This window comes from Cetorhinus maximus, chromosome 27 (genome assembly GCF_964194155.1).
Source record: "Cetorhinus maximus chromosome 27, sCetMax3.hap1.1, whole genome shotgun sequence".
Lineage (NCBI taxonomy): Eukaryota > Metazoa > Chordata > Chondrichthyes > Lamniformes > Cetorhinidae > Cetorhinus > Cetorhinus maximus.
Genome location: NC_135905.1, coordinates 21,407,299 through 21,435,138, shown reverse-complemented (window position 1 = coordinate 21,435,138; position 27,840 = coordinate 21,407,299). Strand labels below are relative to the sequence as shown.

General features: G+C 52.1%; 1 protein-coding gene across 1 annotated transcript in view; it reads right to left on the bottom strand.

Moving 5' to 3' along the window:
* Positions 1 to 27,840, bottom strand: part of LOC144668637 (pro-neuregulin-3, membrane-bound isoform-like) — a 394,738-nt gene that overhangs the window by 5,260 nt on the left and 361,638 nt on the right. The window contains exons 5-7 of the mRNA XM_078530880.1: positions 16,710 to 16,812; positions 4,248 to 4,371; positions 3,489 to 3,613 (exon numbers count right to left, since the gene is read on the bottom strand). Coding sequence (XP_078387006.1) covers positions 3,489 to 3,613; positions 4,248 to 4,371; positions 16,710 to 16,812 — 352 coding nt within the window. The remainder of the gene's footprint in view (positions 1 to 3,488; positions 3,614 to 4,247; positions 4,372 to 16,709; positions 16,813 to 27,840) is intronic.

The following is a 27,840-nucleotide window of genomic DNA, read 5'->3' as shown; positions in this document are numbered from 1 at the left end:
GTCTCCAATGTCGCTGCCAGCGAAAGGGGAGCATCTAGACGTAGCACCCGCAAACATAAAGCACCTTAGGCACAACACGGGCTTAACTGGTGATATTTTTTTGCCCCGCTTTTAAGTTAGTTATTAGTAGGTGTGATGGAGAACACTTTTCCATTTAATTTGTGTTATGTACGTCAGGTACCACACCAGTAAATGTGTTTGTGTTCAACAAGCCTCTGGGGACTTCATTAGTTCTGCAGGTGCAGGGTAACCCATGAGGTTATGAGTGACTTGTTTGTCATTGAACTTTATTGAAATGGCACATAGTGCATGTTGGTGACCAAGCAAATGTTGCTCTCAGGTATCGAGTATGGAGCCTGCAGCCCTGGCATGTGTTGGAGGCTCATCTTTGGTAGGCTAGCTGAAAGAGTGTTGGATCAAAGCCTCCCGGGTGTCCCTGCCTCCCTGGAGGTTGCCTGGGTCAGCGTCTATCCCCTCAGTGTCCTCCTGAACATGCTCGCCCTCAGACTCACCACTGGACTCAACATCTGCTGCCAGAGCAGCTGTTTCAACATCTTCTTCCTCCACTGTGTCCCCCCCTTTCCAGCGCCAGATTGTGGAGAGCGCAGCATGCTACCACTATCAGTGACACACGATCTGGGGGGTATTGCAGTGTGGCCCCCTGAACGGTCCAGGAAGCGCATCTTGAAGACCGATGGTTCTCTCTACCACCGCCCTTGTGGTGCCCTGGCTCCTATTCTACCACTGCTCTGCCTCTGTTCTTGGATGGCGGAGAGGCGTCATGAGCCCCACTTTGGAGGGGATAGCCTTTGTCACCCAGCAGCTGTCAATCTTGTTGGGCTGGAGCACTGAAGAGCCTCGGCACCTGGGAGACTCTCAGGATGTAAGTGTCATGGGAGCTGCCTGGGTACCTTGCACAGACTTGTAGAATCAGCATCCTGTGGTCACACACTATCTGCACGTTCATGGAGTGGAATCCCTTCCTGTTGACAAAGGCACCGGGCTCACCTGCTGGCGCCTTGATGGCCACATGTGTGCAGGCGATTGCACCCTGGACACGGGGGAAGCCAGCAATGGCCGTGAAGCCTCTGGCTCGCTGGGTCTGGCTGGGCCCGTCCATGCGGTAGTAAATGAAAGTCAATGCCCATCTGAACAGAGCGTCTGTCACCAGCTTGACGCAACTGTGGACAGCTGATTGGGAGACTCCACACAGATCACCCACCGACCCCTGAAAAGAGCCGGAGGTATAGAAGTTGAGGGCCACTGTGACCTTCAGAGACACTGGCATGGGGGGTCCACCCACAGTCGGAGCTGATCTCAGGCCCAATCATCTGACAGATGGAGGTCACTGTCTCCCTTGAGAGGCGGAGCGTCCTTCGGTATTGCACCCCGGACATATTGAGGCAGTTGCATCGCTGCCTGTAAACCCTGGCACCAGGATATGGCGTCTTCTGCGACCCCTTCCACTTGGACTTCCTGCTAGCCCTGCCTGTACCTGTCCTCCCACAGGTCCCTCCCCTGGAGGTTGCATAGTGACACCCGGCCTCCTCTCCCTTCTAGTCCTCTCTTCCTCCTCAGAGGAGGTGCCTCCAGCAGAGACCACAATCCCCATTCCCAGGGTAAGGGAAGGCTGTCTGATACCTGGAAGGCCCCAAGTGGTATGACTCCTCGTCCGGAGTCCTGAACTGAAGCCTGTTATTTTTGTCAAAGCAGCTCTGAATTGAAATGAAGATGCCCTGTTCAAACAAGCAGCAAGCAATAATCTACAGGGCTAACAACTCGCACTCGCGAGCCCACTCACCCATCTTATCCCGCCCGTGGATGAGGTTTTTGAAAATGTGGCCTACCCGCCTGCCCATTGCGCCCATGCAACGCCCTGGAAATTGCACGGGCTGCGTAAAATCAAAGACAGTTGGTGCCTCAAGGACCTTAACCGGCCCATTAATTAATGGCGGGCGTGCCTCCATCCTCATAGCGTGCCCACCTACTGAAATATTGTGATGGTGTGCGGTGATGGAGGGACACATGTCCGACATCATCGCGCATCATTTTACGTTCTGGCATGTCGGGCCCGCGCCTGCATGCCAAGTGTAAAATCCTGGCCTATGTTTCTATGTTCCTGCAGCGCACCTTGTGAATGGTACACACTGCTGCCCCTGTGCATCGGTGGTGGAGGGAGTGAATGTTTGTGGATGGGGTGCCAATCAAGCGGGCTACTTTGTCCTGGATGGTGTTGAGCTTCTGGAGTGTTGTGGGAGCTGCACTCACCCAGGCAAGTGGAGAGTATTCCATCACAATCCTGACTTGTGCCTCGAAGATGGTGGACAGGCTTGGGGGAGTCAGGGGAGTTACTTTCCACAGAATTACCAGCCTATGAGCTGCTCTTGTTGCCACAGTATTTATATGGCTAGTCCAGTTCAGTTTCTGGTCAATGGTAACCCCCAGGAAGTTGATGGTGGAGCATTCAGCAATGGTAGTGCCACTGAATGTCAAGGGGTAATGGTTGGATTCTCTCTTGCCCAGGTCTTGCTGCATTCGGACATGGACTGCTTCACTATCTGAGGAGTCACAAATGGCGCTGAACATTGTGCAATCATCAGCGAACATCCCCACTTCTGACCTTATGATGGAAGGAAGGTCATTGATGAAGATGGTTGGGCCCAGGATACTAACCTGAGGGACTTCGGCAGTACTGCCCTGGGACTGAGATGATTGACCTCCAACAACCACAACCTTCTTCCTTTGTGCTACGTATGTCTCCAATCAGTGGAGAGGTTTCCCCCTGATTCCCATTGGCTCCGGCTTTGCTAGGGCTCCTTGATGCCACACTCTGTCAACTGCTGCCTTGAAGTCAAGGGCAGTCACACCTCTGGAGTTCAGCTCTTTTGTCTGTGTTTGATGTGGACAGTGTAAAGGAAGCTTTACTCTGTACCTAACCCCGTGCTGTACCCACACTGGGAGTGTTTGATGGGAACAGTGTAGAGGGAGCTTTACTCTGGATCTAACCCCGTGCTGTACCTGTCCTGGGAGTGTTTGATGGGGACAGTGTAGAGGGAGCTTTACTCTGTATCTAGCCCTGTGCTACACCTGTCCCGGGAGTGTTTGATGGGGCCAGTGTAGAGGGAGCTTTACTCTGTATCTAACACCGTGCTGTACCTGTCCTGGGAGTGTTTGATGGGAACATTGCAGAGGGAGCTTTACTCTGTATCTAACCCCGTGCTGTACCTGTCCTGGGAGTATTTGATGGGGATAGTGTATGGGGAGCTTTACTCTGTATCTAACCCCATGCTGTACTGGCCCTGAGAGTGTTTGATGGGGCAGTGTAGAGGGAGCTTTACTCTGTATCGAACCCTGTGCTGTATCTGCCCTGGGAGTGTTCGATGGGACAGTGTAGAGTGAGGTTTACTTGATAAAATCAGGAACTTAGTTAAATTTCCTATAAATGCATTGAGTTGAGTTTTGTGTGGATATTTCCAACTTTGTGTTACCTTTGCTGTTTGCCTGTTGGGTTGATGGATGCTGATTTGTCAGCTGGGGAGGATCCAGGAACTGAAAACTTTGATTCCAGAATTTTGCATCTTCCTTCCCCAATGTTGCTGTCTGACTTTGTAAACTGAAAAATAAAACATCATCACATCAAAGTTCAGGAGTCGTTTATCAAATGGCCCCTCATTCTGTGTCAGTTTCCTGATCTGTGACTGGGTACCTGCACTGAATGAGGAAGACTCAGTTATATTGAGAACGTGAGGCCATATTCTATTTTTATGACCCCAGGTGATGAAGGCGGAGAAGCAGAAATAGGCCTCATGTTACAATCTACCTTCGTGCAACTTCCCTTCTCTCTCTATAATCCAAAACCTCCTTTGCCTTTAAATCTTTAAACCTGCTTTTGGCTAAACTTAATTCAAAATGGAAAACAAACTGTTGATGGAACAAGTCTCTGTTGGAGCATGCAGCATGAATGATTGCATTCGCTTCCAGGAACATTGGAAGAGAATGGATCAAGTTGCAAAGTAGAGATTATGTCCCAGCTCGCTCCATGGCTCAGTACTTAGACCTAGAGATGTTTAAGCAAAATTCAGGAAACTGCAAAGTCAGGACAGAAGTGTGGGTAACAGAGCGGTTACAGAATACCCTTGCATTAACTGACTGCATTTGTTGCTGGTAGTTCTTATTAACCATCTTTAATCTCACTGGGGGCCATGTTGTCACAGGAACCGTCATTCACTCAGCTGCCGTCTGCTTACGTTTTCCAGCTGTAACACATTCTGCTGTGTGTTATTTGCTGTGGACAGTTCAGAAGTGTTCAGACTGTAACTTTTCCCGAAGCGAATTTCCTTGGCCTGATCACGCAATTTTTGCCTTTGTTTCCTGTTATAACATAAAATGGAAAGGTCATATTGACACACAATAAACTTCAAAGAGAAAAGCTCGTCAGTGGTGGGCCAGTGTCGGCACTGCATATAAACTTGAGATCATCCAAAACTCTGTTGCCAGTGTCCTAATTTGCACCGTCCTGTTCCCCTCTCACCCCTGCGATCGATGACCTACATTTGCTCCCGGTCAAGTAACATCTTGACTTTAAAATTCTCATCCTTGTTTTCAAGTCCCTCAATGGCCTTGCCCCTCCTTTTCTCTGTAATCTCCTCCAAACTCACACCCTCTACAATATATGCGCTCCTCCAATTCTGGCCTCTTGTGCATCCGCCAATGATGATCACCCCTCCTTTGATGGCTGTGCCTTAGGCAGCCTGGGCCCCAAGCTCTGGAATTCCCTCCTTACCCCTCTTCCCCTTGCTTTCCACCCTTAAGGCACTCCTTAAAACCTACCTCTTTTGACCAAGCTTTTGGTCATCTGCCCTCCTATCTCCTGTGAGACTCATTGTCGTACTTTGTTTTATAATGCCCCTGTGGGGCACCTTGGGAAGTTTCATTACATTAAAGGTGTTATATAAATAGAAGTTATTGTTGTTGCACAATTCACACTCAACAAAAGAAAATGATACACTGTCTTGCACTGAAAGGAGAGGAGGGGTGGGTGGGGAGGAAGTGGACATATTGACATATACAAAGGCTCTGAAAGACACTTTCCAGATGTAAAAAGTCAGCCTAAAGGTCTGGACAGTTTAAAATTAAACAGCAAACTCCCTCCGACCACTCCGATCACAGATATTAGGATGCAGGGATATACTAAACCACAGACAGATCTGTGGTGGAATGGTGAAATCACTGGGCCAGTAATCCAGGCTAAAGCTCTGGGGACATGGATTCAAAACCCACCACAGCAGCTGGTGGAATTTCAATTCAATTATTAAATCTGGAATATAAAGCTAGTCTCTGTAATGGTGACCATAAAATCATTGTTGTAAATACCCACCTGGTTTGCTAATGTTCTTGAGAGAAGGAAATCTGCCGTCCTTACCTGGTCTGGCCTACGTGTGACTCCAGACCCACAGCAATGTGGTTGGTTTTTAAATGCCCTCTGATATGGCTTAGCAAGCTACTCAGTTGTATCTACTGCTACAGAAAAGTCAAAAAGGAACGAAACCAGATGGACCACCTGCATTGACCTAGGCACCAGAAACGCCAGCGGCAATCTCAGCCCTGTCAACCCTGCAAAGTCCTCCTTACTAGCATCTGGGGGCTAGTGCCAAAATTGGGAGAGCTGCCTCACAGACTAGTCAAGCAACAGCCTGACATAGTCATCCTCACAGAATCATACCTTACAGACAATTCCTAGGCACCAACACCATCCCTGGGTATGTCCAGTATCACTGACAGGAGAGATCCAGCAGAGGTGGCGGCACAGTGGTGTACAGTCGGGAGGGAGTTGTCCTGGGAGTCCTCAACATCGACTCTGGACCCCATGAAGTCTCATGGTACCAAGTCAAAAATAGGCAAGGTAACCTCCTGCTGATTACCAGGGCGATGGATGGGATGGTTGCCGAATTTGCTGATGACACAAAGATAGGTAGGAAAGTAAGTTGTGAAGGGGCATAAGGAGGCTACAAAAATATATAGATAGGTAAGTGAATGGGCAAAGATGTGGCAAATGGAGTATAATGTGGGAAAATGTGAAATTGTCCATTTTGACAGGAAGAATGAAAGAGGAGCATATTATCTAAATGGTGAGAGATTGCAGAGTGCTGAGATGCAGAAGGATCTGGGTGCCTTAGTGCATGAATTGCAAAAAGCTAGTATGCAGGTACAGCAACTAATTAGGAAAGTAAGTCGAATGTTATCATTTATTATGAGGGTAATTGAATACAAAAGTAGAGAGGTTATGTTTCAGTTGTACAGGATACTGGTGAGACCACATCTGAAATACTGTGTACAGTATTGGTCTCCTTATTTAAGGATGGATGTAAATGCATTGGAAGCAGTTCAGAGAAGGTTTGGCAGACTAGTACGAGGAATGGGCTTATGGGTGAAAGGTTATCGGGGGTAGGTGGGATGCAGATTTCAGGTTACTATCAGATCAGCCATGATCTTATTAAATAGCGGAGCAGGCTCGAGGGGCTGATTGGCCTACTCCTGCTCCTTGTTCTTATGTTCGTAGGTAATGCACACCCCCCGCCCCGCTCAGCACAAGAATCAGTGCTCCTCCATGTTGAACGCCACTTGGAGGAAGCACTGAAGGTGGAAAGGATGCAGAAGGTACTCTGAGTGGGGGACTTCAATGTCCATCACCAAGAGTGGCTCCGTAGCAACGCTACTGACCAAAGCTGGCCGAGTCCTAAAGGACATAGGTGCTAGACTGGGTCAGCGGCAGGTGGTGAGGGAACCAACAGGAGGGAAAAACCTACTTGACCTCGTCCTTGCCAATCTACCTGTTACATATGTATCTGTCCATGACAGTATCGGTAGGAGTGACCACCGCACAGTCCTTGTGGAATGAAGTCCCACCTTCAAATTGAGATAACCTCCATCGTGTTGTGCGGCACTACCACCGTGCTCAATGGGATAGATTTCAAACAGATCTAACAACTCAAGACTGGGTATCCATGAGGTGCTGTGGGCCATCAGCAGCAGCAGAATTGTACTTGGACACAATCTGTAACCTCATGGCCCGGCATATCCTCCACCTTACCATTACCACCAAGCCAGGGAATCAACCCTGGTTCAACAAAGAGTGCAGGAGGGCATGCCAGGAGCAGCACCAGGCATACCTAAAAATGAGGTGTCAACCTGGTGAAGCTATAACACAGGATTACTTGTGTGCCAAACACCATAAGCAGCAAGTGATAGACAGACCTAAGCAATTCCACAGCCAACAGATCAGATCTAAGCTCTGCAGTCCTGCCACATCTAGTCATGAATGGTGGTGGACAATTAAACAACTCACTGCAGGAGGAGACTCCACAAACATCCCTACCTTAATGGAGGAGCCCAGCGCACCTGTGCAAAAGATAAGGCTGAAGCATTCGCAACAATCTTCAGCCAGAAGTGCTGAGTGGATGATCCATCTCAGCCTCCTCTGGAGCTCCCCAGCATCACAGATGCCAGACTTCAGCCAATTCAATTCATTCCACATGATATCAGGAAACGGCTGAAGGCACTGGATACTGCAAAATCTATGGGCCCTGACAATATTCTGGCAATAGTACTGAAGGCTTATGTTCCAGAACTTGCCACGCCCCTAGCCAAGCCGTTCCAGTTTAGCTACAACACTGGCATCTACCCGGCAATGTGGAAAATTGCCCAGATATGTCCTGTACACAAAACGCAGGACAAATCCAACCCATCCCATCAGTCTACTCTCAATCATCAGTAAAGTAATGCAGGGGGTCATCAACAGTGCTATCAAGCAGCACTTGATTAGCAATAACCTGCTCACTGATGCCCAGTTTGGGTTCCGCCACGGTCACTCAGCTCCTGACCTCGTCACTGCCTTTGTTCAAATGTGGAGAAAAGAGCTGAGCTCCAGAGGTGAGGTGAAAATGACATCCCTTGACATCAAGGCAGTATTTGACTGAGTGTGGCATCAAGGAGCCCTGACAAAACTGGAGTCAATGGGAATCAGGGGGAAAACTCTCCGCTGGTTGGAGTTGTACATAGCACAAAGGATGATGGTTGTGGTTGTCGGAGGTCAATCATCTCAGTGCCAGGACATCACTGCAGGAGGTCCTCAGGGTAGTGTCCTCGGCCCAACCATCTTCAGCTGCTTCATCAATGATCCTCCCTCCATAATAAGGTCAGAAGTGGGGATGTTCGCTGATTATTGCAATGTGCAGCACCATTCGCAACTCGTCAGATACTGGAGCAGTCCATATCCACATAAAGCAAGATCTGGACAACATTTAGGCTTGGTCTGCTAAATGGCAAGTGACACAAGTGCCAGGCAATGACCATCTCCAACAAGAGAGAATCCAACCATCACCCCATGGTGTTCAATGGCATTACCATCATTGAATCCCCCACTATCAACATCCTGGGGGTTACCATTGACCAGAAACTGAACTGGACTAGCTGTATAAACACTGTGGCTACAAGTGCAGGTCAGAGGCTAGGAATCGTGTGACGAGTAACTCACCTCCAGACTCCCCAAAGCCTGTCCACCATTTACAAGGCACAAATCAGGAGTGTGATGGAATACTCTCCACTTGCCTGGATGAGTGCGTTGCCCCTTGATATTCAATGGCATTACCATCTCTGAATCTCCCACTATCCACATCCTGGGGGGTTACCATTGGCAAGAAACTGAACTGGACCAGCTATGTAAATATTGTGGCTACAAGTGCAGGTCAGAGACTAGGAATCCTACAGTGAGTAACTCACCTCCTGACTCCCCAAAGCCTGTCCACCATCTACAAGGCACCAGTCAAGAGTGTGATGGAATACTCTCCACTTGCCTGGATGAGTGCAGCTCCAACAACACTCAAGAAACTTGATGCCATCCAGGACAAAGCAGCCCACTTAATTGGCACCCCATCCACAAACATTCAGTGCCTCCACTACCAATGCACAGTGGCAGCAGAGTGTACCATCGGCATGATGGACTGCAACAACTCACCAAGGCTCCTTCAACAGCACCTTCCAAATCCACGACCACTACCATCTAGAAGGACAAGGGCAGCAGACACATGGGAACACCACCACCTGGAAGTTGCCCTCTAAGCCACTCACCGTCTTGCCTTGGAAATATATCACCGATCCTTCATTGTCACTGGGTCAAAACCCTGCATCCTAACCCTAACTCCCCTCCCTAACAGCACTGTGGGTGTAACTACACCACAGGGACTGCAGCGGTTCAAGAAGGAAGCTCACCACCACCTTCTCAAGGGCAATTAGGGACGGGCAATAAATGCTGGCCCAGCCAGTGATGCCCACAGCCTGTGAAAGAATAAACAAAAGAAAACCATTGCGAATCCTTCTCCCCACAAAATACCTTTGAGAAACTTTGATTGAGGAAATTATACAAAATTTAAATAGCTCCTGAGCAGAGAGGAGAATTGCGGAAGATAGCAAACATGGTGGAGTTGTAGTTCAGGTGATGAGATCACACTGACTATACTGTAGTAATCCTCAGAAAGTCTTCCGAACCTTGTTACGTGCTCCATGAGGCTCAATATGGCCACTCCATGTAATGTTTGGTTTCTAGGCAATAATTAGAGCCCTTTGCTGGTCCTCCATGAGTGAAGTTCATGAGAGAAATTAAGATTTTGAATAAGTTCTTGCTGGGTGATGACAGATCATTGAAATGACAAGAATTCAACTCTGAAGACAAAGAAAATCTCAAAAAACAAACTCATTGATGAAGACAACATGTTACAGAGGGAAAGAGTGTGAGAGGATAATGAAATTCTCAGTGAGAATGAAGATATTGCACAGAGTGTGCATGGCTGGGCAGCTGGGGCTGGTTTATCCCAGTGAAATCTGGGCTTTCAGATTGAGCTGCAATTTAACTAAATGTTATAAACATCAACCTGCAAAATTCATCCAAAACTTCAATTGTTTGATGACTCCTTGGTTGATTAAAGAGGGAAGGACAGGAGCTGCTGTTCTGTAAGATAGCGTTTATTTAATGACTGCTGAATGTTCAAGGGCTTTCTTCCCCCTTTTTATGTAACACGAGCTCAGGATCATCCATCACATGGAGACACTCCAATCTTACTGGCTCCAGCAAAGTACTCAATTTGAAGGAGCACCCTTAATTATTCAAACAAGTGAACCTTATGCCTCCAGCTTGAAGGGGAGGGGTTTTCCCAGTGTCCTCAGCAAACGCCATGGTGAGGATTTTCCCCTCGTCGGGCAGGCGTGGCGGGTGGGCCCGGGAGCCAATGAACAGGCAGCCAGCGTGAATCATGCGCTGAGACACTCAGTGCTGCCGGGGCAGGGGGAGGAGGTGGGCGAGCGCAGAAGTCAGCGCACGCCCGCGGGTGCGCTCAGTGAAAGCTCCCTGAAGACACAGAGCTGCCTTTCATGTGACTCTTGTCACATGAGCTGGGACCTGTTAAAAACGCATTTGAAAAGTTTTTACTATTTTTTTAAATCACTGGTCGAAACCCCACCCCACCTGTGGATGAGGTTTCACAAAAAAAATGAACGGTTGGAAGGGAAGCGAATAATTCAATTTAATTAATGGATCAAAGGCCTAACTCGGCCTCTTAACTGTTGGCTGGCGCGCTGCCCACTGAGTGAAATATCGCGAGAGTGCCCACTCCGACGTCATTGCGCACTATTTTACTCCCATTCGGGTTGGGCACATGCCTGCCTGACAAGGGAAAAACTCTGCCCCATGAGAAACAGGAACTCCTGTGGCCCTGCTCTGTCCACAGAGGGTGAGCCTAGCTAGGGAGGACCACAGACGCCTGCAAGGATACATCAGCAGCAGCTCGTCCATCCTTCTGAGGTCAAAAAGCCCAAAGACCATTCCTTAAGCTCTGACCTCCACTGGACAACTGAGTCTTTCCATTATCAGTTACTTTGCTCTGGTAACCAAGTGGGGCTTTTGAAAGCCTCAATGTGAATCCTTGTAGTTCTCAACAGCACTGGGCTTAAAGGTAAGAATTTCTCCGGGTCGCCCAGGAACTCCCTGTCACAGTGGCCAGCTCTGGGGATTATCTGACAATTCATACTGACATTTAAAGGTCTAGTCCAAATGGGCTGGAGGAGGCGAGATCTGAATCGGGCCCAAATTCCAGGCCCCTGTCTTGGTGTCAATGTAAGTTACCCCTCAATAGCTCAAGAAATTTTGGGGCCAGATGAAAGGGTTGCTTATCTTGCTGCTGTGGCTGACACAATAACAACACTTATCTCGCTCCACACAAAATTCAAAGAATTTTGAGATGCTTCAAGTGAAAAACACTGAATAATTGTAAATTTGATTAGCATTATCCCACAAGCATGCTACACACTGGGAGAGAAATGTTATTATCCATGCTTGACATCTCCAGTGTTCAAGCTCACCCCCTGGTCTCACCTGTGGAAGCCCACAAAGCTAGCACTATCGATGGTGGCCTTCAGGTTGCTAGTGAATCATCAAACCTTCAGCACTGGCCTGGAGACTCCACGAATTACAGATTAATCTCAGCAGATTGCAAAACCCAGGAGCAACATCATAGGGTCTAGGAATTTTATTTGAACATTTCTGATTATTAACAACAAACCTATTGGAAATGGGAGGGTAGGTTGTTTGACTATCAATGAAGAATCATTCAAAAGGATAATGAAGGATCCAGTCACTTTCCAATTGCTTGGGTAGGTGGGGCTATGTAAAGATGGACATGTCAGCAACCAATGGCAGGGGTTGGAGTGGGAGAAATTGGAGGCAGGCTGTCATACGATGCAACCACAAGTAGAGTTTCTCGCACTGAAAACAAAGCTGTACTGAGCTCCAAAGACTTGCCCCACTTAAGACCACTGTCCTAAGCGTATCGACCACATGGGCAGTGTAGTGTTGGAAACATCTTTGGGGTTTAGGTGAATTCCATCATATCCCTTTTCATTCACACTGTTTGAAAATGGAGGACCCCAGTGGCCCTTGAATGAAAACATAATGAATGGGACGATGGGATTTTAACCACATACAGAGAGACTCAGCATGGGGAAGTCTAGTGCTCCTGCAGCACAGTGAGAACTTTCACTGAAGTGTTTGACTGTGACAGCACCTGCATTCCAGAATTATAATTAATTTCAATTATCTATATCAATCTTGTTGCATCCACCTGTAAAAATGCTAATGACTGGCTCAATGAATTGCCAGGCCCAGATCAAGAACAAGTTCATTACAACTGCTAGTTCCAAAAGATGGTGCTTTATATCCTGCAGTGTTTACCAAATCAATGGCCCATAATTTAAAAAATACTGAATGGCTGAGTAATTTTATTCAGTGGTGGTCGGAGCTACAGAGATCAAGGCAGCTCCAAGCTCAATACTGAATCTCTGAATGGAACAACAGTAAATCAGAGCTTGGCGTAGAGAGAAGGCAAATCAGTGAGGTTTCCCTGGACAGAATGTGTGTGTACCTGTCTGAAGAGGGAACTGGCAGCTCACTCACACATAAAGAACCAGCATTTAGGTGGAGGACCAGAGTGGGCCCATCCCCCAGTGAGAATCAGTGTGTGTGTGGGACCCGTACCCCATTGAGAGTCAGTGAGTATGGAACCCGTACCCCATTGAGAGTCAGTGAGTGTGGGACATGTACCCCAGTGAGAGTCAGTGCATGTGGGACACGTACCCCAGTGAGATTCAGTGTGTGTGAGACACGTACCCGAGTGAGTCAGTGTGTGGAACCTGTATCCCAGTGATTGTCAGTGTGTGTGGCACCTGTACCCCAGTGAGAGTCAGTGCATGTGGGACACGTACCCCAGTGAGAGTCAGTGTGTGTGGAACCCGTACCCCAGTGAGAGTCAGTGTGTGTGGAACCCGTACCCCAGTGAGAGTCAGTGTGTGTGGAACCTGTACCCCAGTGAGAGTCAGTGTGTGTGTGACCCGTACCCCAGTGAGAGTCAGTGTGTGTGGAACCTGTACCCCAGTGAGAGTCAGTGTGTGTGGGACCCGTACCCCAGTGAGAGTCAGTGTGTGTGTGACCCGTACCCCAGTGAGAGTCAGTGTGTGTGGAACCCGTACCCCAGTGAGAGTCAGTGTGTGTGGAACCCGTACCCCAGTGAGAGTCAGTGTGTGTGGAACCCGTACCCCAGTGAGAGTCAGTGTGTGTGGAACCCGTACCCCAGTGAGAGTCAGTGTGTGTGGAACCCGTACCCCAGTGAGAGTCAGTGTGTGTGGAACCCGTACCCCAGTGAGAGTTAGTGTGTGTGGAACCCGTACCCCAGTGAGAGTCAGTGTGTGTGGGACCCGTACCCCAGTGAGAGTCAGTGTGTGTGGAACCTGTACCCCAGTGAGAGTCAGTGTGTGTGGTACCCGTACCCCAGTGAGAGTCAGTGTGTGTGGGACCCGTACCCCAGTGAGAGTCAGTGTGTGTGGGACCCGTACCCCAGTGAGAGTCAGTGTGTGTGGGACCCGTACCCCAGTGAGAGTCAGTGTGTGTGGAACCCGTACCCCAGTGAGAGTCAGTGTGTGTGGGACCCGTACCCCAGTGAGAGTCAGTGTGTGTGGGACCCGTACCCCAGTGAGAGTCAGTGTGTGTGGAACCCGTACCCCAGTGAGAGTCAGTGTGTGTGGAACCCGTACCCCAGTGAGAGTCAGTGTGTGTGGGACCCGTACCCCAGTGAGAGTCAGTGTGTGTGGGACCCGTACTCCAGTGAGAGTCAGTGTGTGTGGGACCCGTACCCCAGTGAGAGTCAGTGTGTGTGGGACCCGTACTCCAGTGAGAGTCAGTGTGTGTGGGACCCGTACTCCAGTGAGAGTCAGTGTGTGTGGGACCCGTACCCCAGTGAGAGTCAGTGTGTGTGGGACCCGTACCCCAGTGAGAGTCAGTGTGTGTGGGACCCGTACCCCAGTGAGAGTCAGTGTGTGTGGGACCCGTACCCCAGTGAGAGTCAGTGTGTGTGGGACCCGTACCCCAGTGAGAGTCAGTGTGTGTGGAACCCGTACCCCAGTGAGAGTCAGTGTGTGTGGAACCCGTACCCCAGTGAGTGTCAGTGTGTGTGGAACCCGTACCCCAGTGAGAGTCAGTGTGTGTGGAACCCGTACCCCAGTGAGAGTCAGTGTGTGTGGAACCCGTACCCCAGTGAGAGTCAGTGTGTGTGGAACCCGTACCCCAGTGAGAGTCAGTGTGTGTGGAACCCGTACCCCAGTGAGAGTCAAGTGTGTGTGGAACCCGTACCCCAGTGAGAGTCAGTGTGTGTGGAACCCGTACCTGGAATGTACAGTAATTTCCAGCATTGAAAATGAAATGTGTTCTAAAAAGGATGTATGTTTAATTCCAGCCATCATCATGTGGTTGTAAAGCACAGTCCGGGCCTCTTTACATAACGAAAGCTATGGGGTGTATTTAAAGGCTTCTAAAGATCTGCTTTCATTCCATCTCAATCACTTTCCTGCTGATTTTTTTCGTTATGCATTCTGCTGTGAAGCTTTCACTTTTGAAAATCCACCACTACTAAAGGAGCCTCATTGCATTAGCGGCAATTTCAGCAGTGTGGTCTATTGTGCAGTGATCCATCAACACCCCTACTCCAGCAGAAATTCCCCATCACTCCCTCCACCAGCTCTCTCCCATCAGCTCCTGTGTAATGGGGCAATGAGTTACACCACATGGTAAAACCTGTACTGCTCCACTGCAGGAACTGCACTCAGTGGCCAAACTTCCTGCCATTCCGAATGTTTCTGGGGTGATGAGCAACATTCAGCAGTGTGCTATCATCAACCCTCCAAGCACCAGTTAGAAAACAACTACAGGAGGAATGAGCAGCCGCTAATCAAGGCCACAAGTGCAGCATTTCCCAAAGTACAAGCTAGTGTAGTTAGTGATGGTTGTGCCCTCCCAGGAGCTGCCCCACCTCCCCCAGTACCTGCCCCACGTCCCCCGGTACCTGCCCTCCCTTCCCCCGGTACCTGCCCTTCCAGTAGGTGCCCCCACCCTCCCCCTGTACCTGCCCCTCCCCACCCCCCGGTACCTGCCCACATTCCCACATGCCCACCCAGGTACCTGCCCCTCTGGGTACCTGCACCAGGTACCTTCAGTTTAAGATAATCCACTATTCACACTGACAGCCAGAGGGACCGGTGATTTGGTGGCTTGTTCCACCTCCTGCTGGTTGTTTGGGTTGGTGCGGGGAGACGGTTGGGGGAGGGGCAGATGAGGCAACATCAGAGAGCAAACTGCCATTTCTATTGGGCCTCAGGTTGTCCCAAAATCTATTTCACAGCCAATAAAATATTTTTATTTGAAATGTAATCACTGTTGTAAAGCAGGAAATGTGGCAACCAATTTGCACACAGCAAGCTCCCACAAATAGCAAGGTGATAATGACCAAATAATCAGTTTTAGGATGATAGTTCAGAGATACAATTTGGCCAGGACACCAAGAAGAATGAAGAGGGCAGATGGAGCTTGGTTTAACACCTCATCCAAGTGATGCACATTTAAGAGTGCAGCATTCCCTCATTGCTGACCCTCCGGCAGTGCAGCACTCCCTCAGTACTGACCCTCCGACAGTGCAGCACTCCCTCATTACTGACCCTCCGACAGTGCAGCACACCCGCATTACTGACCCTCCGACAGTGCAACACTCCCTCAGTACTGACCCTCCGACAGTGCAGCACTCCCTCAGTACTGACCCTCCGACAGTGCAGCATTCCCTCAGTACTGACCCTCCGACAGTGCAGCATGCCCTCATTACTGACCCTCCGACAGTGCAGCACACCCGCATTACTGACCCTCCGACAGTGCAACACTCCCTCAGTACTGACCCTCCGACAGTGCAGCACGCCCTCATTACTGACCCTCCGACAGTGCAGCACTCCCTCAGTACTGACCCTCCGACAGTGTAGCAATCCCTCATTGCTGACCCTCTGGCAGTGCAGCACTCCCTCAGTACTGACCCTCCGACAGTGCAGCATTCCCTCGGTACTGACCCTCCGACAGTGCAGCATGCCCTCATTACTGACCCTCCGACAGTGCAGCACTCCCTCAGCACTGACCCTCTGACAGTGCAACACTCCCTCAGTACTGACTCTCTGACAGTGCAGCGCTCCCTCAGTACTGACTCTCTGGCTGCATGGCACTCCCTCAGTACTGACCCTCTGATAGTGCGGCACTCACTGACTCCGACGGTGCAGCGCTCCCTCAGTACTGATCCTTTGACAGTGCAGCACTCCCTCAGTACTGATCCTCTGACAGTGCAGTGTTCCCTCAGTACTGACCCTCTGACAGTGCGGCGCTCACTCAGTACTGATCCTCTGACAGTGCAGCACTCCCTCAGTACTGATCCTCTGACAGTGCAGCACTCCCTCAGTACTGATCCTCTGACAGTGCAGCGCTCACTCAGTACTGACCCTCTGACAGTGCGGCGCTCACTCAGTACTGATCCTCTGACAGTGCAGCACTCCCCCAGTACAGCACTGGGTGTGTCAGCTTAGATCTTGTGCTCAAGTCTCTGGAGAGGGACTCGAACCCACAACACTCTGAGCCTGAGGCACGTGTGTTGCCCAGTGAGCCACGGGTAATATCAAATAAACCAATAAGGAAGAAAACTAACACATGATTGGGCTAATGAGGAACGAAGTTACACCGGGAATCACAGTCAAAGTGGTGAATTGGAGAAAATGTTTACGTTCCATTGCTTCAGAAGGATCAACCTTACTTTGTTTTGAAGTACAGAACCACACAAAGCATCCCGACCACAGTGAGTCCAATGGTGATGCAGGTTATTGACATGATCTGTCTCTGGTAAATATCTTCACTCTCTGTGAACAGAAACAGACAGAAAATAGGTTTGACCACGGCCTTCCATTGATGTATTTGTGAGTGCACAGGTGTACATGTGTATATGCACTTTCATGTTTATTTGCATTTCTACGTAGGTGTGGATGTTTTGTGCAAATGCAAGTTTGCACGTGTGTAAATACATGTGTGTCATTTAGTGTTTTGTGTGTCCGTGTGTGTATGCACACACGTGCATTTGTGTTTCTGTGTGTTTATATGTTCAGCAGTGAGGGGCTCTTTCTCTGGAATGTAACTTTTCTTTAATATTCAGTCCACAGTTTCAGTTAGCTCAACAGTCACAATGATCCCTACCCTCAGTGGACAGCCTCCCCTTGCTGCCAGGAATTCATTCCCATTTTCCCTATCCTGGGGGCTCCAAACCAAATGTGTGATCGATGGATGGAAAGGCTGGACTTAACTCAAACTCAAATTACAGGCACAGACGCCATCAATTAAACAAAGGAGTTCATTCAATGTATTCCTAAAAATTACTGAGGAAACTGGCACCAGAATTGTGCATTTTAATTCCTTCACCAGGAGACTGCCCTTTTGCACAGGTAGCTGGTGTCAGGCAGCCAGTGATGGGCAGCCGGTGTCGGGCAGCCGGTGATGGGCAGCCGGTGATGGGCAGCTGGTGTCGGGCAGCTGGTGATGGGCAGCCGGTGTTGGGCAGCTGGTGATGGGCAGCTGGTGATGGGCAGCCAGGGTTGGGCAGCTGGTGATGGGCAGCCAGTGATGGGCAGCCGGTGTCGGGCAGCTGGTGATGGGCAGCCGGTGTCGGGCAGCTGGTGATGGGCAGCCGGTGTCGGGCAGCTGGTGATGGGAAATCGGTGATGGGCAGCCAGGGTTGGGCAGCCAGGGTTGGGAAGCCGGTGATGGGCAGCCAGGGTTGGGCAGCCAGGGTTGGGCAGCTGGTGATGGGCAGCTGGTGATGGGCAGCCGGTGATGGGAAATCGGTGATGGGCAGCTGGTGATGGGCAGCCGGTGATGGGAAATCGGTGATGGGCAGCTGGTGATGGGCAGCCGGTGATGGGAAATCGGTGATGGGCAGCCGGTGATGGGAAATCGGTGATGGGCAGCTGGTGATGGGCAGCCGGTGATGGGAAATCGGTGATGGGCAGCCGGTGATGGGAAATCGGTGATGGGCAGCTGGTGATGGGCAGCCGATGATGGGCAGCCGGTGATGGGCAGCCGGTGATGGGCAGCCGGTGTCGGGCAGCTGGTGATGGGCAGCCAGTGATGGGCAGCCGGTGACGGGCAGCCGGTGATGGGCAGCCAGGGTTGGGCAGCTGGTGATGGGCAGCCGGTGATGGGCAGCCGGTGTCGGGCAGCTGGTGATGGGCAGCCAGGGTTGGGCAGCTGGTGATGGGCAGCTGGAGTTGGGCAGCCAGTGATGGGCAGGAGGTGTCGGGCAGCTGGTGATGGGCAGCCAATGTCGGGCCGCCGGTGATGGGCAGCCGGTGTCGGGCAGCTGGTGATGGGCAGCCGGTGTCGGGCAGCTGGTGATGGGCAGCTGGTGATGGGCAGTCAGGGTTGGGCAGCTGGTGATGGGCAGCCAGTGATGGGCAGCCGGTGTCAGGCAGCTGGTGATGGGCAGCCAGTGATGGGCAGCCAGGGTTGGGCAGCTGGTGATGGGCAGCCAGGGTTGGGCAGCCAGGGTTGGGCAGCTGGTGATGGGCAGCTGGAGTTGGGCAGCCAGTGATGGGCAGGAGGTGTTGGGCAGCTGGCGATGGGCAGCCAGGGTTGGGCAGCTGGTGATGGGCAGCCGGTGTCGGGCAGCTGGTGATGGGCAGCCGGTGTCGGGCAGCTGGTGATGGGCAGCTGGTGATGGGCAGTCAGGGTTGGGCAGCTGGTGATGGGCAGCCAGTGATGGGCAGCCGGTGTCAGGCAGCTGGTGATGGGCAGCCGGTGATGGGCAGCCAGGGTTGGGCAGCTGGTGATGGGCAGCCAGGGTTGGGCAGCCAGGGTTGGGCAGCTGGTGATGGGCAGCTGGTGATGGGCAGCCGGTGATGGGAAATCGGTGATGGGCAGCCGGTGATGGGCAGCCGGTGATGGGAAATCGGTGATGGGCAGCTGGTGATGGGCAGCCGGTGATGGGAAATCGGTGATGGGCAGCTGGTGATGGGCAGCCGGTGATGGGCAGCCGGTGATGGGAAATCGGTGATGGGCAGCCGGTGATGGGCAGCCGGTGATGGGAAATCGGTGATGGGCAGCTGGTGATGGGCAGCCGGTGATGGGAAATCGGTGAAGGGCAGCTGGTGATGGGCAGCCGGTGATGGGAAATCGGTGATGGGCAGCCGGTGATGGGCAGCCGGTGATGGGCAGCCGGTGATGGGCAGCCGGTGATGGGCAGCCGGTGTCGGGCAGCTGGTGATGGGCAGCCGGTGATGGGCATCCGGAGTCGGGCAGCTGGTGATGGGCAGCCAGGGTTGGGCAGCTGGTGATGGGCAGCTGGAGTTGGGCAGCTAGTGATGGGCAGGAGGTGTCGGGCAGCTGGTGATAGGCAGCCAGTGTCGGGCCGCCGGTGATGGGCAGCTGGTGATGGGCAGCCGGTGATGGGAAATCGGTGATGGGCAGCCAGTGTCGGGCCGCCGGTGATGGGCAGCCGGTGTCGGGCAGCCAGGGTTGGGCAGCTGGTGATGGGCAGCCGGTGATGGGCAGTCGGTGATGGGCAGCTGGTGATGGGCAGCCGGTGTCGGGCAGCCGGTGATGGGCAGCCGGTGATGGGCAGCTGGTGTCAGGCAGCCGGTGATGGGCAGCCGGTGTCGGGCAGCTGGTGATGGGCAGCCGGTGTCGGGCAGCTGGTGATGGGCAGCTGGTGATGGGCAGCCAGGGTTGGGCAGCTGGTGATGGGCAGCCAGTGATGGGCAGCCGGTGTCGGGCAGCTGGTGATGGGCAGCCGGTGATGGGCAGCCAGGGTTGGGCAGCTGGTGATGGGCAGCCAGTGATGGGCAGCCAGGGTTGGGAAGCCGGTGATGGGCAGCTGGTGATGGGCAGCCGGTGATGGGAAATCGGTGAAGGGCAGCTGGTGATGGGCAGCCGGTGATGGGAAATCGGTGATGGGCAGCCGGTGATGGGCAGCCGGTGATGGGCAGCCGGTGATGGGCAGCCGGTGTCGGGCAGCTGGTGATGGGCAGCCGGTGATGGGCATCCGGAGTCGGGCGGCTGGTGATGGGCAGCCAGGGTTGGGCAGCTGGTGATGGGCAGCTGGAGTTGGGCAGCTAGTGATGGGCAGGAGGTGTCGGGCAGCTGGTGATAGGCAGCCAGTGTCGGGCCGCCGGTGATGGGCAGCTGGTGATGGGCAGCCGGTGATGGGAAATCGGTGATGGGCAGCCAGTGTCGGGCCGCCAGTGATGGGCAGCCGGTGTCGGGCAGCCAGGGTTGGGCAGCTGGTGATGGGCAGCCGGTGATGGGCAGTCGGTGATGGGCAGCTGGTGATGGGCAGCCGGTGTCGGGCAGCCGGTGATGGGCAGCCGGTGATGGGCAGCTGGTGTCGGGCAGCCGGTGATGGGCAGCTGGTGTCGGGCAGCTGGTGATGGGCAGCCAGTGTCGGGCAGCTGGTGATGGGCAGCTGGTGATGGGCAGCCAGGGTTGGGCAGCTGGTGATGGGCAGCCAGTGATGGGCAGCCGGTGTCGGGCAGCTGGTGATGGGCAGCCGGTGATGGGCAGCCAGGGTTGGGCAGCTGGTGATGGGCAGCCAGTGATGGGCAGCCAGGGTTGGGAAGCCGGTGATGGGCAGCCAGGGTTGGGCAGCCAGGGTTGGGCAGCTGGTGATGGGCAGCTGGTGATGGGCAGCCGGTGATGGGAAATCGGTGATGGGCAGCCGATGATGGGCAGCCAGTGATGGGAAATCGGTGATGGGCAGCTGGTGATGGGCAGCCGGTGATGGGAAATCGGTGATGGGCAGCCGGTGATGGGAAATCGGTGATGGGCAGCTGGTGATGGGCAGCCGGTGATGGGAAATCGGTGATGGGCAGCTGGTGATGGGCAGCCGGTGATGGGAAATCGGTGATGGGCAGCTGGTGATGGGCAGCCGGTGATGGGAAATCGGTGATGGGCAGCCGGTGATGGGCAGCCGATGATGGGCAGCCGGTGATGGGCAGCCGGTGATGGGCAGCCGGTGTCGGGCAGCTGGTGATGGGCAGCCAGTGATGGGCAGCCGGTGTCGGGCAGCCGGTGATGGGCAGCCAGGGTTGGGCAGCTGGTGATGGGCAGCCGGTGATGGGCAGCCGGTGTCGGGCAGCTGGTGATGGGCAGCCAGGGTTGGGCAGCTGGTGATGGGCAGCTGGAGTTGGGCAGCCAGTGATGGGCAGGAGGTGTTGGGCAGCTGGCGATGGGCAGCCAGGGTTGGGCAGCTGGTGATGGGCAGCCGGTGTCGGGCAGCCAGGGTTGGGCAGCTGGTGATGGGCAGCTGGTGATGGGCAGTCGGTGATGGGCAGCTGGTGATGGGCAGCCGGTGTCGGGCAGCCGGCAAGTGGCAGCGAATGGACGTGGCCTGTTTTACTGAGCCCACAGTGAGTATAAGCTGCAAAATAGGGCCTTTGGGATGGGGGAGCAGGTGAGCAGTGTAACCAAGGATATAAAGATCTTCAAATATGGGCTGTACCTGCCCTGGGAGTGTTTGATGGGGACGGTGTAGAGGGAGCTTTACTCTGTATCTAACCCCGTGCTGTACCTGTCCTGGGAGTGTTTGATGGGGACGGTGTAGAGGGAGCTTTACTCTGTATCTAATCCCGTGCTGTACCTGTCCTGGGAGTGTTTGATGGGGACAGTGTAGAGGGAGCTTTACTCTGTATCTAACCCTGTGCTGTACCTGTCCTGGGAGTGTTTGATGGGGACAGTGTAGAGGAAGTTTTACTCTGTATCTAACCCCGTGCTGTACCTGTCCTGGGAGTGTTTGATGGGGACAGTGTAGAGGGAGCTTTACTCTGTATCTAACCCCGTGCTGTACCTGTCCTGGAAGTGTTTGATGGGGACAGTGTAGAGGGAGCTTTACTCTGTATCTAACCCCGTGCTGTACCTGTCCTGGGAGTGTTTGATGGGGACGGTGTAGAGGGAGCTTTACTCTGTATCTAACCCCGTGCTGTACCTGTCCTGGGAGTGTTTGATGGGGACAGTGTAGAGGGAGCTTTACTCTGTATCTAACCCCGTGCTGTACCTGTCCTGGGAGTGTTTGATGGGGACAGTGTAGAGGGAGCTTTACTCTGTATCTAACCCCGTGCTGTACCTGTCCTGGGAGTGTTTGATGGGGACAGTGTAGAGGGAGCTTTACTCTGTATCTAACCCCGTGCTGTACCTGCCCTGGGAGTGTTTGATGGGGACAGTGTAGAGGGAGCTTTACTCTGTATCTGACCCCGTGCTGTACCTGTCCTGGGAGTGTTTGATGGGGACAGTGTAGAGGGAGCTGAACTACCTCATCACCAACTCCAATCAGTTCCACATCACAAGAAAGAGGAGCTAGTGGGGAAATGTTTCTACATAAAAGACAATTAAAGGTTCAAGGGCCCCAGTATTGGGCGCTGGGAGGTGAAGAGCCTGAGGTAATTCAGGGTTTCAAGGCCATGATTCTAAGATTGAGGCAGTGAGAGGGAGAGAGACTTAGGTCAAAGACAGAGCAACTATCACAAGACGATCCATATAGTTCTCAGTTATGTTGATGGAAGGCAGGTGATGTGAGCGTACATGAGGAGTTGCAGGGAGTGGCAGAGTTCAGAAGTAGTGCGAATCCTGCCAACACCTTTAATTATCATTAACAGTTCTGGAGAAGCAGCCGCTGAAAAGGAAGATTGCAATTTTTACCCATTGACAGCAGTGGGGGGAAAGTGCAGAAACAATCAGTCATAGAGCCCGGAAACTCAGAATGGGACATCAAACACATAAAACCGAGAGAGTGGGGAACTGAGATTGATAGAGAGAGCAGACACAGAGAGACAGGGAGAACGGAGAGAGAGAGAGACAGGGAGAGAGAAACAGGGAGAGGGAGAGAGAGAGAAGAGAGAGAGAGAGACACGGAGAGAGAGGAGGAGAGATGGAGAGAGATGGAGAGAGAGACAGGGAAAGAGAGAGAGAGAGAGAGCAGAGAGAGATAGGGAGAGAGAGAAAGAGAGGAGAGAGAGAGAGAGACAGGGAGAGAGAGAGAGAGACAGGGAGAATACAAGAGAGAGAAAGAGAGACAGGGAGACAGAGAAAGAGAGAGAGAGAAATCAGACACGGAGAGAGAAAAAAATGGGGAGAGACCAGCTAAAGAAAGATAGAAAGAGAGAGAGCGAGAGAGAGAGACAGAGAAACAGAGAGAGAGAGAGGAAGAGAGAGACAGCAGACAAGGAGAGAAAAAAACGATGGGGAGAGACCAGCCAGAGAAAGACAGAGGAGACAGAAAGCAAGTGACCAGATACATAGAGAGAAACAGAGAGGGAAAGCGGAGAGAGATAGAGAGAGAGACAGAGAGAGAGAGAGAGAGAGAGAGAGACACCAGACATGCACGTAGAGAAAGAGAGAGCAGACATGGAGGGAGAGAAGGATGGGGAAAGGCCAGACGCAGAGAGAGAAAATGACAGAGAGAGAGAGAGAGAGAGAGAGAGAGAGAGAGATCAGGCACAGAGAGAGAGAGATGAAGGGAAGGAGAGAGTGGGAGAAAGATGGGGGAAACCAGACACAGAGAGATAAAGAGAGAGAGAGAGAAAAAGAGAGAGAGGGAGAGGCAGTGAGACAGAGAGGGTGAAGAGGGAGAGAGAAAGCAGACATGGAGAGAAAGAGAGAGACAGAGAAAGAGAGCAGGCAGGGAGAGAGTGAAAGATGGATAGAGCCCAGAGGGACACCAGACACAGAGAGAGAGAGAGAGAGAGAGAGAGAAAAGAGAGAGAAAGAGAGAAAGTGGGGGGGAGGGGGGGAGAAAGGATGAGAGATGGAGAGAACAAAGGAGAGAGAGAGAGAGGGAAGGAGGGAGAAAGAGGGAGAGAGGGTGGGAGAGGGAGAGAAGGAGAGAGAGATAGAGATAGAGAGAGAGGGGGGAGGGAGGGAGGGAGAGAGAGAGAGAGACAGAGAGAGAAACAGAGAGACACCAGACATAAACACAGAGAGAGAAAGAGAGAGCAGATATGGAGGGAGAGAAGGATGGAGAAAGGCCAGACGCAGAGAGAGAAAATGACAGAGAGAGACAGAGAGAGAGAGAGAGAGAAATATCAGGCATAGAGAGAGAGAGATGAAGGGAAGGAGAGAGTGAGAGAAAGATGGGGATAAACCAGACACAGGGAGATAAAGAGAGAGAGAGATGGAGAGGCAGCGAGACAGGGAGGGCGAAGAGGGAGAGAGAGAGCAGACATGGAGAGAAAGAGAGGGAGAGAGAGAAAGAGAGCAAACAGGGAGAGAGTGAAAGATGGATAGAGCCCAGAGTGAGACCAGACACAGAGAGAGAGAGAGAGAGGGAAGAGAGAAAAAGGTTGTGGGGGGGTGGGGGGAGGTTGGGAGGAAGGATGAGAGACGGAGAGAACAAAGGAGGGAGAGAGAGAGGGAGAGAGAGAGGGTGGGAGAGGGAGAGAAGAGAGAGAGAGAGATGGGGGGAGGGAGGGGAGGGAGAGAGAGAGAGAGAGAGACAGAGAGAGAGACAGAGAGACACCAGACATAAACGCAGAGAGAGAAAGAGAGAGCAGACATGGAGGGAGAGAAGGATGGAGAAAGGCCAGATGCAGAGAGAGAAAATGACAGAGAGAGACAGAGAGAGAGAGATCAGGCACAGAGCGAGATGAAGGGAAGGAGAGAGTGAGAGAAAGATGGAGAGAGACCAGGCAGAGAGAGGTGGGAATGGAGAGAGATAGGGAGTGAGAAAGAGAGGGAGAGGGAGAGCGGGGGAGGGACACAGGGTGAGAAAAAGAGAGAGCAGACAAAGAGAAAGATAGGGAGAAACCAGAAACAGGGAGAAAAAGAGAGAGCGAGAGAGAGGGAGGGAAAGAGAGAGCAGGCATGGAGAGAGAGAAAGATGAAGAGAGCCCAGAGGGAGACCAGGCACAGAAAAAGTATGTGTGAGAGAGAGAGAGAGAGAGAGAGAGAGAAAGAAATAAAGAAAGAAAGAGAGAAAGAGACAGTAGACAGAAAGAGAAAGAAAGAGAGGGACCAGGTATTGAGAAAGAGAACGAGAGAAAGAGAGAGGGACAGAGAGAAGGAGAGGGAGATAAAGAGAGAGAGAGGGAGAGGGAGGGAGAGAGCGAAGGAGAGAGAGAGAGAAAGGGATGGAGGGAGAGAGAGAGGGCAAGGGAGAGAGAGAAGGGGGACAGAGAGAGCTCAGACATGGGAGAGAGAGAGAAAGAGAAGAGGTCAGGCATGAGAGAAAGAAAAAGAGGTAGAGAGAGTAGAGGGAAAGAGAACGAAAGAGAGAGAACAGGTATGGAAAGAGAGAGAGAGAACAAGAGAGAAAGAGAGAAAATGAGAGGCCAGGCATGGAGGGAGAGAGAAGGACAGCAGAGAGAGAGAGACATAGAGAGAGAGAAAGAGAAAGCGGAGAGAGAGAGACACCAGGCATGGATGCAGAGAGAAAACGAGAGCAGAAACGAAGGGAGAGAAGGATGGAGAAAGGCCAGATGCAGAGAGAGAAAATGACAGAGAGAAAGAGAGAGAGAGAGGGAGAGAGAGAGAGACACCAAGCACAGAGAGAGGGACGGAAAGAGAGAGGGAGAGGACGAAAGATGGAGAGAGAGAGAAAGTGAGGGAGGGAGAGAGAGAGGGCAAGGGAGAGAGAGAGCAGAGGGAGAGAGATAGAGAGAGAGAGCAGACATGGAAAGAGAGAAAGAAAGAGAAGAGGGCAGGCATGAGAGAAATAAAAAGAGAGGAAAAGCGAAAGAAAGAGAGACCAAGTATGGAGAGAGAAAGAAAACAAGAGAAAAAGAGAGAGACTGAGTGGCTAGGCATGGAGGGAGAGAGAAGGACAGCAGACAGAGAGAGAGAGAGAGAGAGAGAGGGAGCGAGAGAGACAGAGAGAGACAGGGAGGGAGCAAATGGCCAAAAACGTAGAGAGAAAGAGAGAGAGAGAGAGAGACCAGACAAGGATGCAGAGAGAGAGAGAGCAGAAATGGAGGGAGAGAAAGATGGAGAAATGCCAGGCGCAGAGAGAGAAAATGACAGAGAGAGAAAGAAAGAGAGCGAGAAGAGACGAAGGATAGAGCGAGAGAAAGATGGAGCGAGACCAGGAAGAGGGAGATAGGGATGGAGAGGGAGAGAGAGAAAGAGAGAGAGAGAGAGAGAAAGAGAGATTGAGAGAGAGATAGAGACACCAGAGATGGATGCACAGAGACAAAGAGAGAGCAGAAACGAAGGGAGAGAAGGACGGAGAAAGGCCAGACACAGGGAGAGAAAATGGCAGAGAGAGGAAGAGAGAGAGAGAGGGAAACACCAAGCACAGAGAGAGAGAGTGAGAGAGAGAGAAGTTGGGGGGAGGCGCATGAGGGAGAGAGACAGAGTGAGAGAGACAGACAAAACAGAGCAGACATGGAGAGAGCCCAGAGGGAGACCGGACACAGAAAAAGATAGAGAGAGAGAGAGATGAGAGAGAGAGAGAGAGAGAGAGAGAGACCAGACAAGGATTCCGAGAGAGAGAGAGCAGAAACGAAGGGAGAGAAGGATGGAGAAAGGCCAGTTGCAGAGAGAGAAAATGACAGAGAGAGTGAGAGAGAAAGAGAGAGAGAGAGAGAGAGAGAGCAGGCACAGAGAGAGAGAGATGAAGGGAATGATAGAGTGAGAGAAAGATGGAGAGAGGCCAGGCAGAGAGAGTTAGGGATGGAGAGAGAGAGAGGGAGTGAAAGAGAGCAGACAGAGGCAGAGGGAAGCATGGGGAGAAGCCAGACACAGAGAGATAAAGAGAGAGGGAGAGAGGGAGAGAGAGAGAGGGAGGGAGAGAGAGGCAGAGAGAAAGAGAGGGAGGAGAGAGAGCAGACATGGAGAGAAAGAGAGAGAGAGAAAGAGAGAGAGAAAGAGAGAGAGAGAGCAGAGAGAGACACCAGGCACAGATGCAGAGAGAGAGAGAGAGAGATGAAACAGAGGGAGAGAAGGATGCAGAAAGGCCAGGCGCAGAGAGAGAAAATGACAGGGAGAGAGAGAGAGGGGGAGAGAGAGGGAGGGAGAGAGAGGCAGAGAGACAGAGATGGAGGAGAAGGAGAGAGAGCAGACATGGAGAGAAAGGGGGAGAGAGAGAGAGAGAGAGAGCTGACACGCAGAGAGAGAAAAAGACAAAAAACACAGAGAGAGAATGAAAGAGAGAAATCAGGCATGGCGAGAAAAAGAGAGATAGAAAGAGAGAGAGAGAGAGAGCGAGAAACAGATAGAGGGATAGCAGGTATGGGGAGAGAGAGAGAGAGATCGAGACAGCACAGACACGTACAGATAGGGAAAGCCCATAAACACAGAGAGAGAATAAAAGAGAGAAATCAGACATGGGGAGGGAGAGAGAGAGAGAGAGAGAGAGCGACAGATACATAGCAGGCATGGAGAGAAGGAGACATCAAGAGTGGTAGAGAGAGAGAGAGACAGAGAGAGAGCAGAGAGAGATAAGACACCGAAAAAGAGAGAGAGAGAGAGAGTGAGAGAGGGACAGACAGACACCAGACACGGAGACAGAGAGAGAGCACAGTCACAGGGAGAGAGAGAGTGAGGGCAAACACAAAGAGAAAGAAAGAGAGAGAAAGAGTAAGAGAGAGGGGGACCAGACAAGGAGAGAGAGTGATGGAGAGCATGGAGGGGGTGAAGAGGGGGGTGAAGTGGGGGGTAAAGGGAGAGAGCAGAGACACAGGAGGAGCAGAGAGAGGGAGACAGCAGACAGAGAGAGAAAGAAGAGAGAGAGAGAGAGAGTGCACAGGCACGGAGAGGGAGAGAAAGACCAAAAGCACAGAGAGAATGGAAGAGAGAAATCAGACATTGGTGGTGGTGGGGGGGGGGGGGGGGGGGAGAGAGAGAGAGAGAGAGAGAGAGAGAGAGAGAGAGAGAGAGAGAGAGAGAGAGCAAGAAAGAGATAGATAGCAGGCATG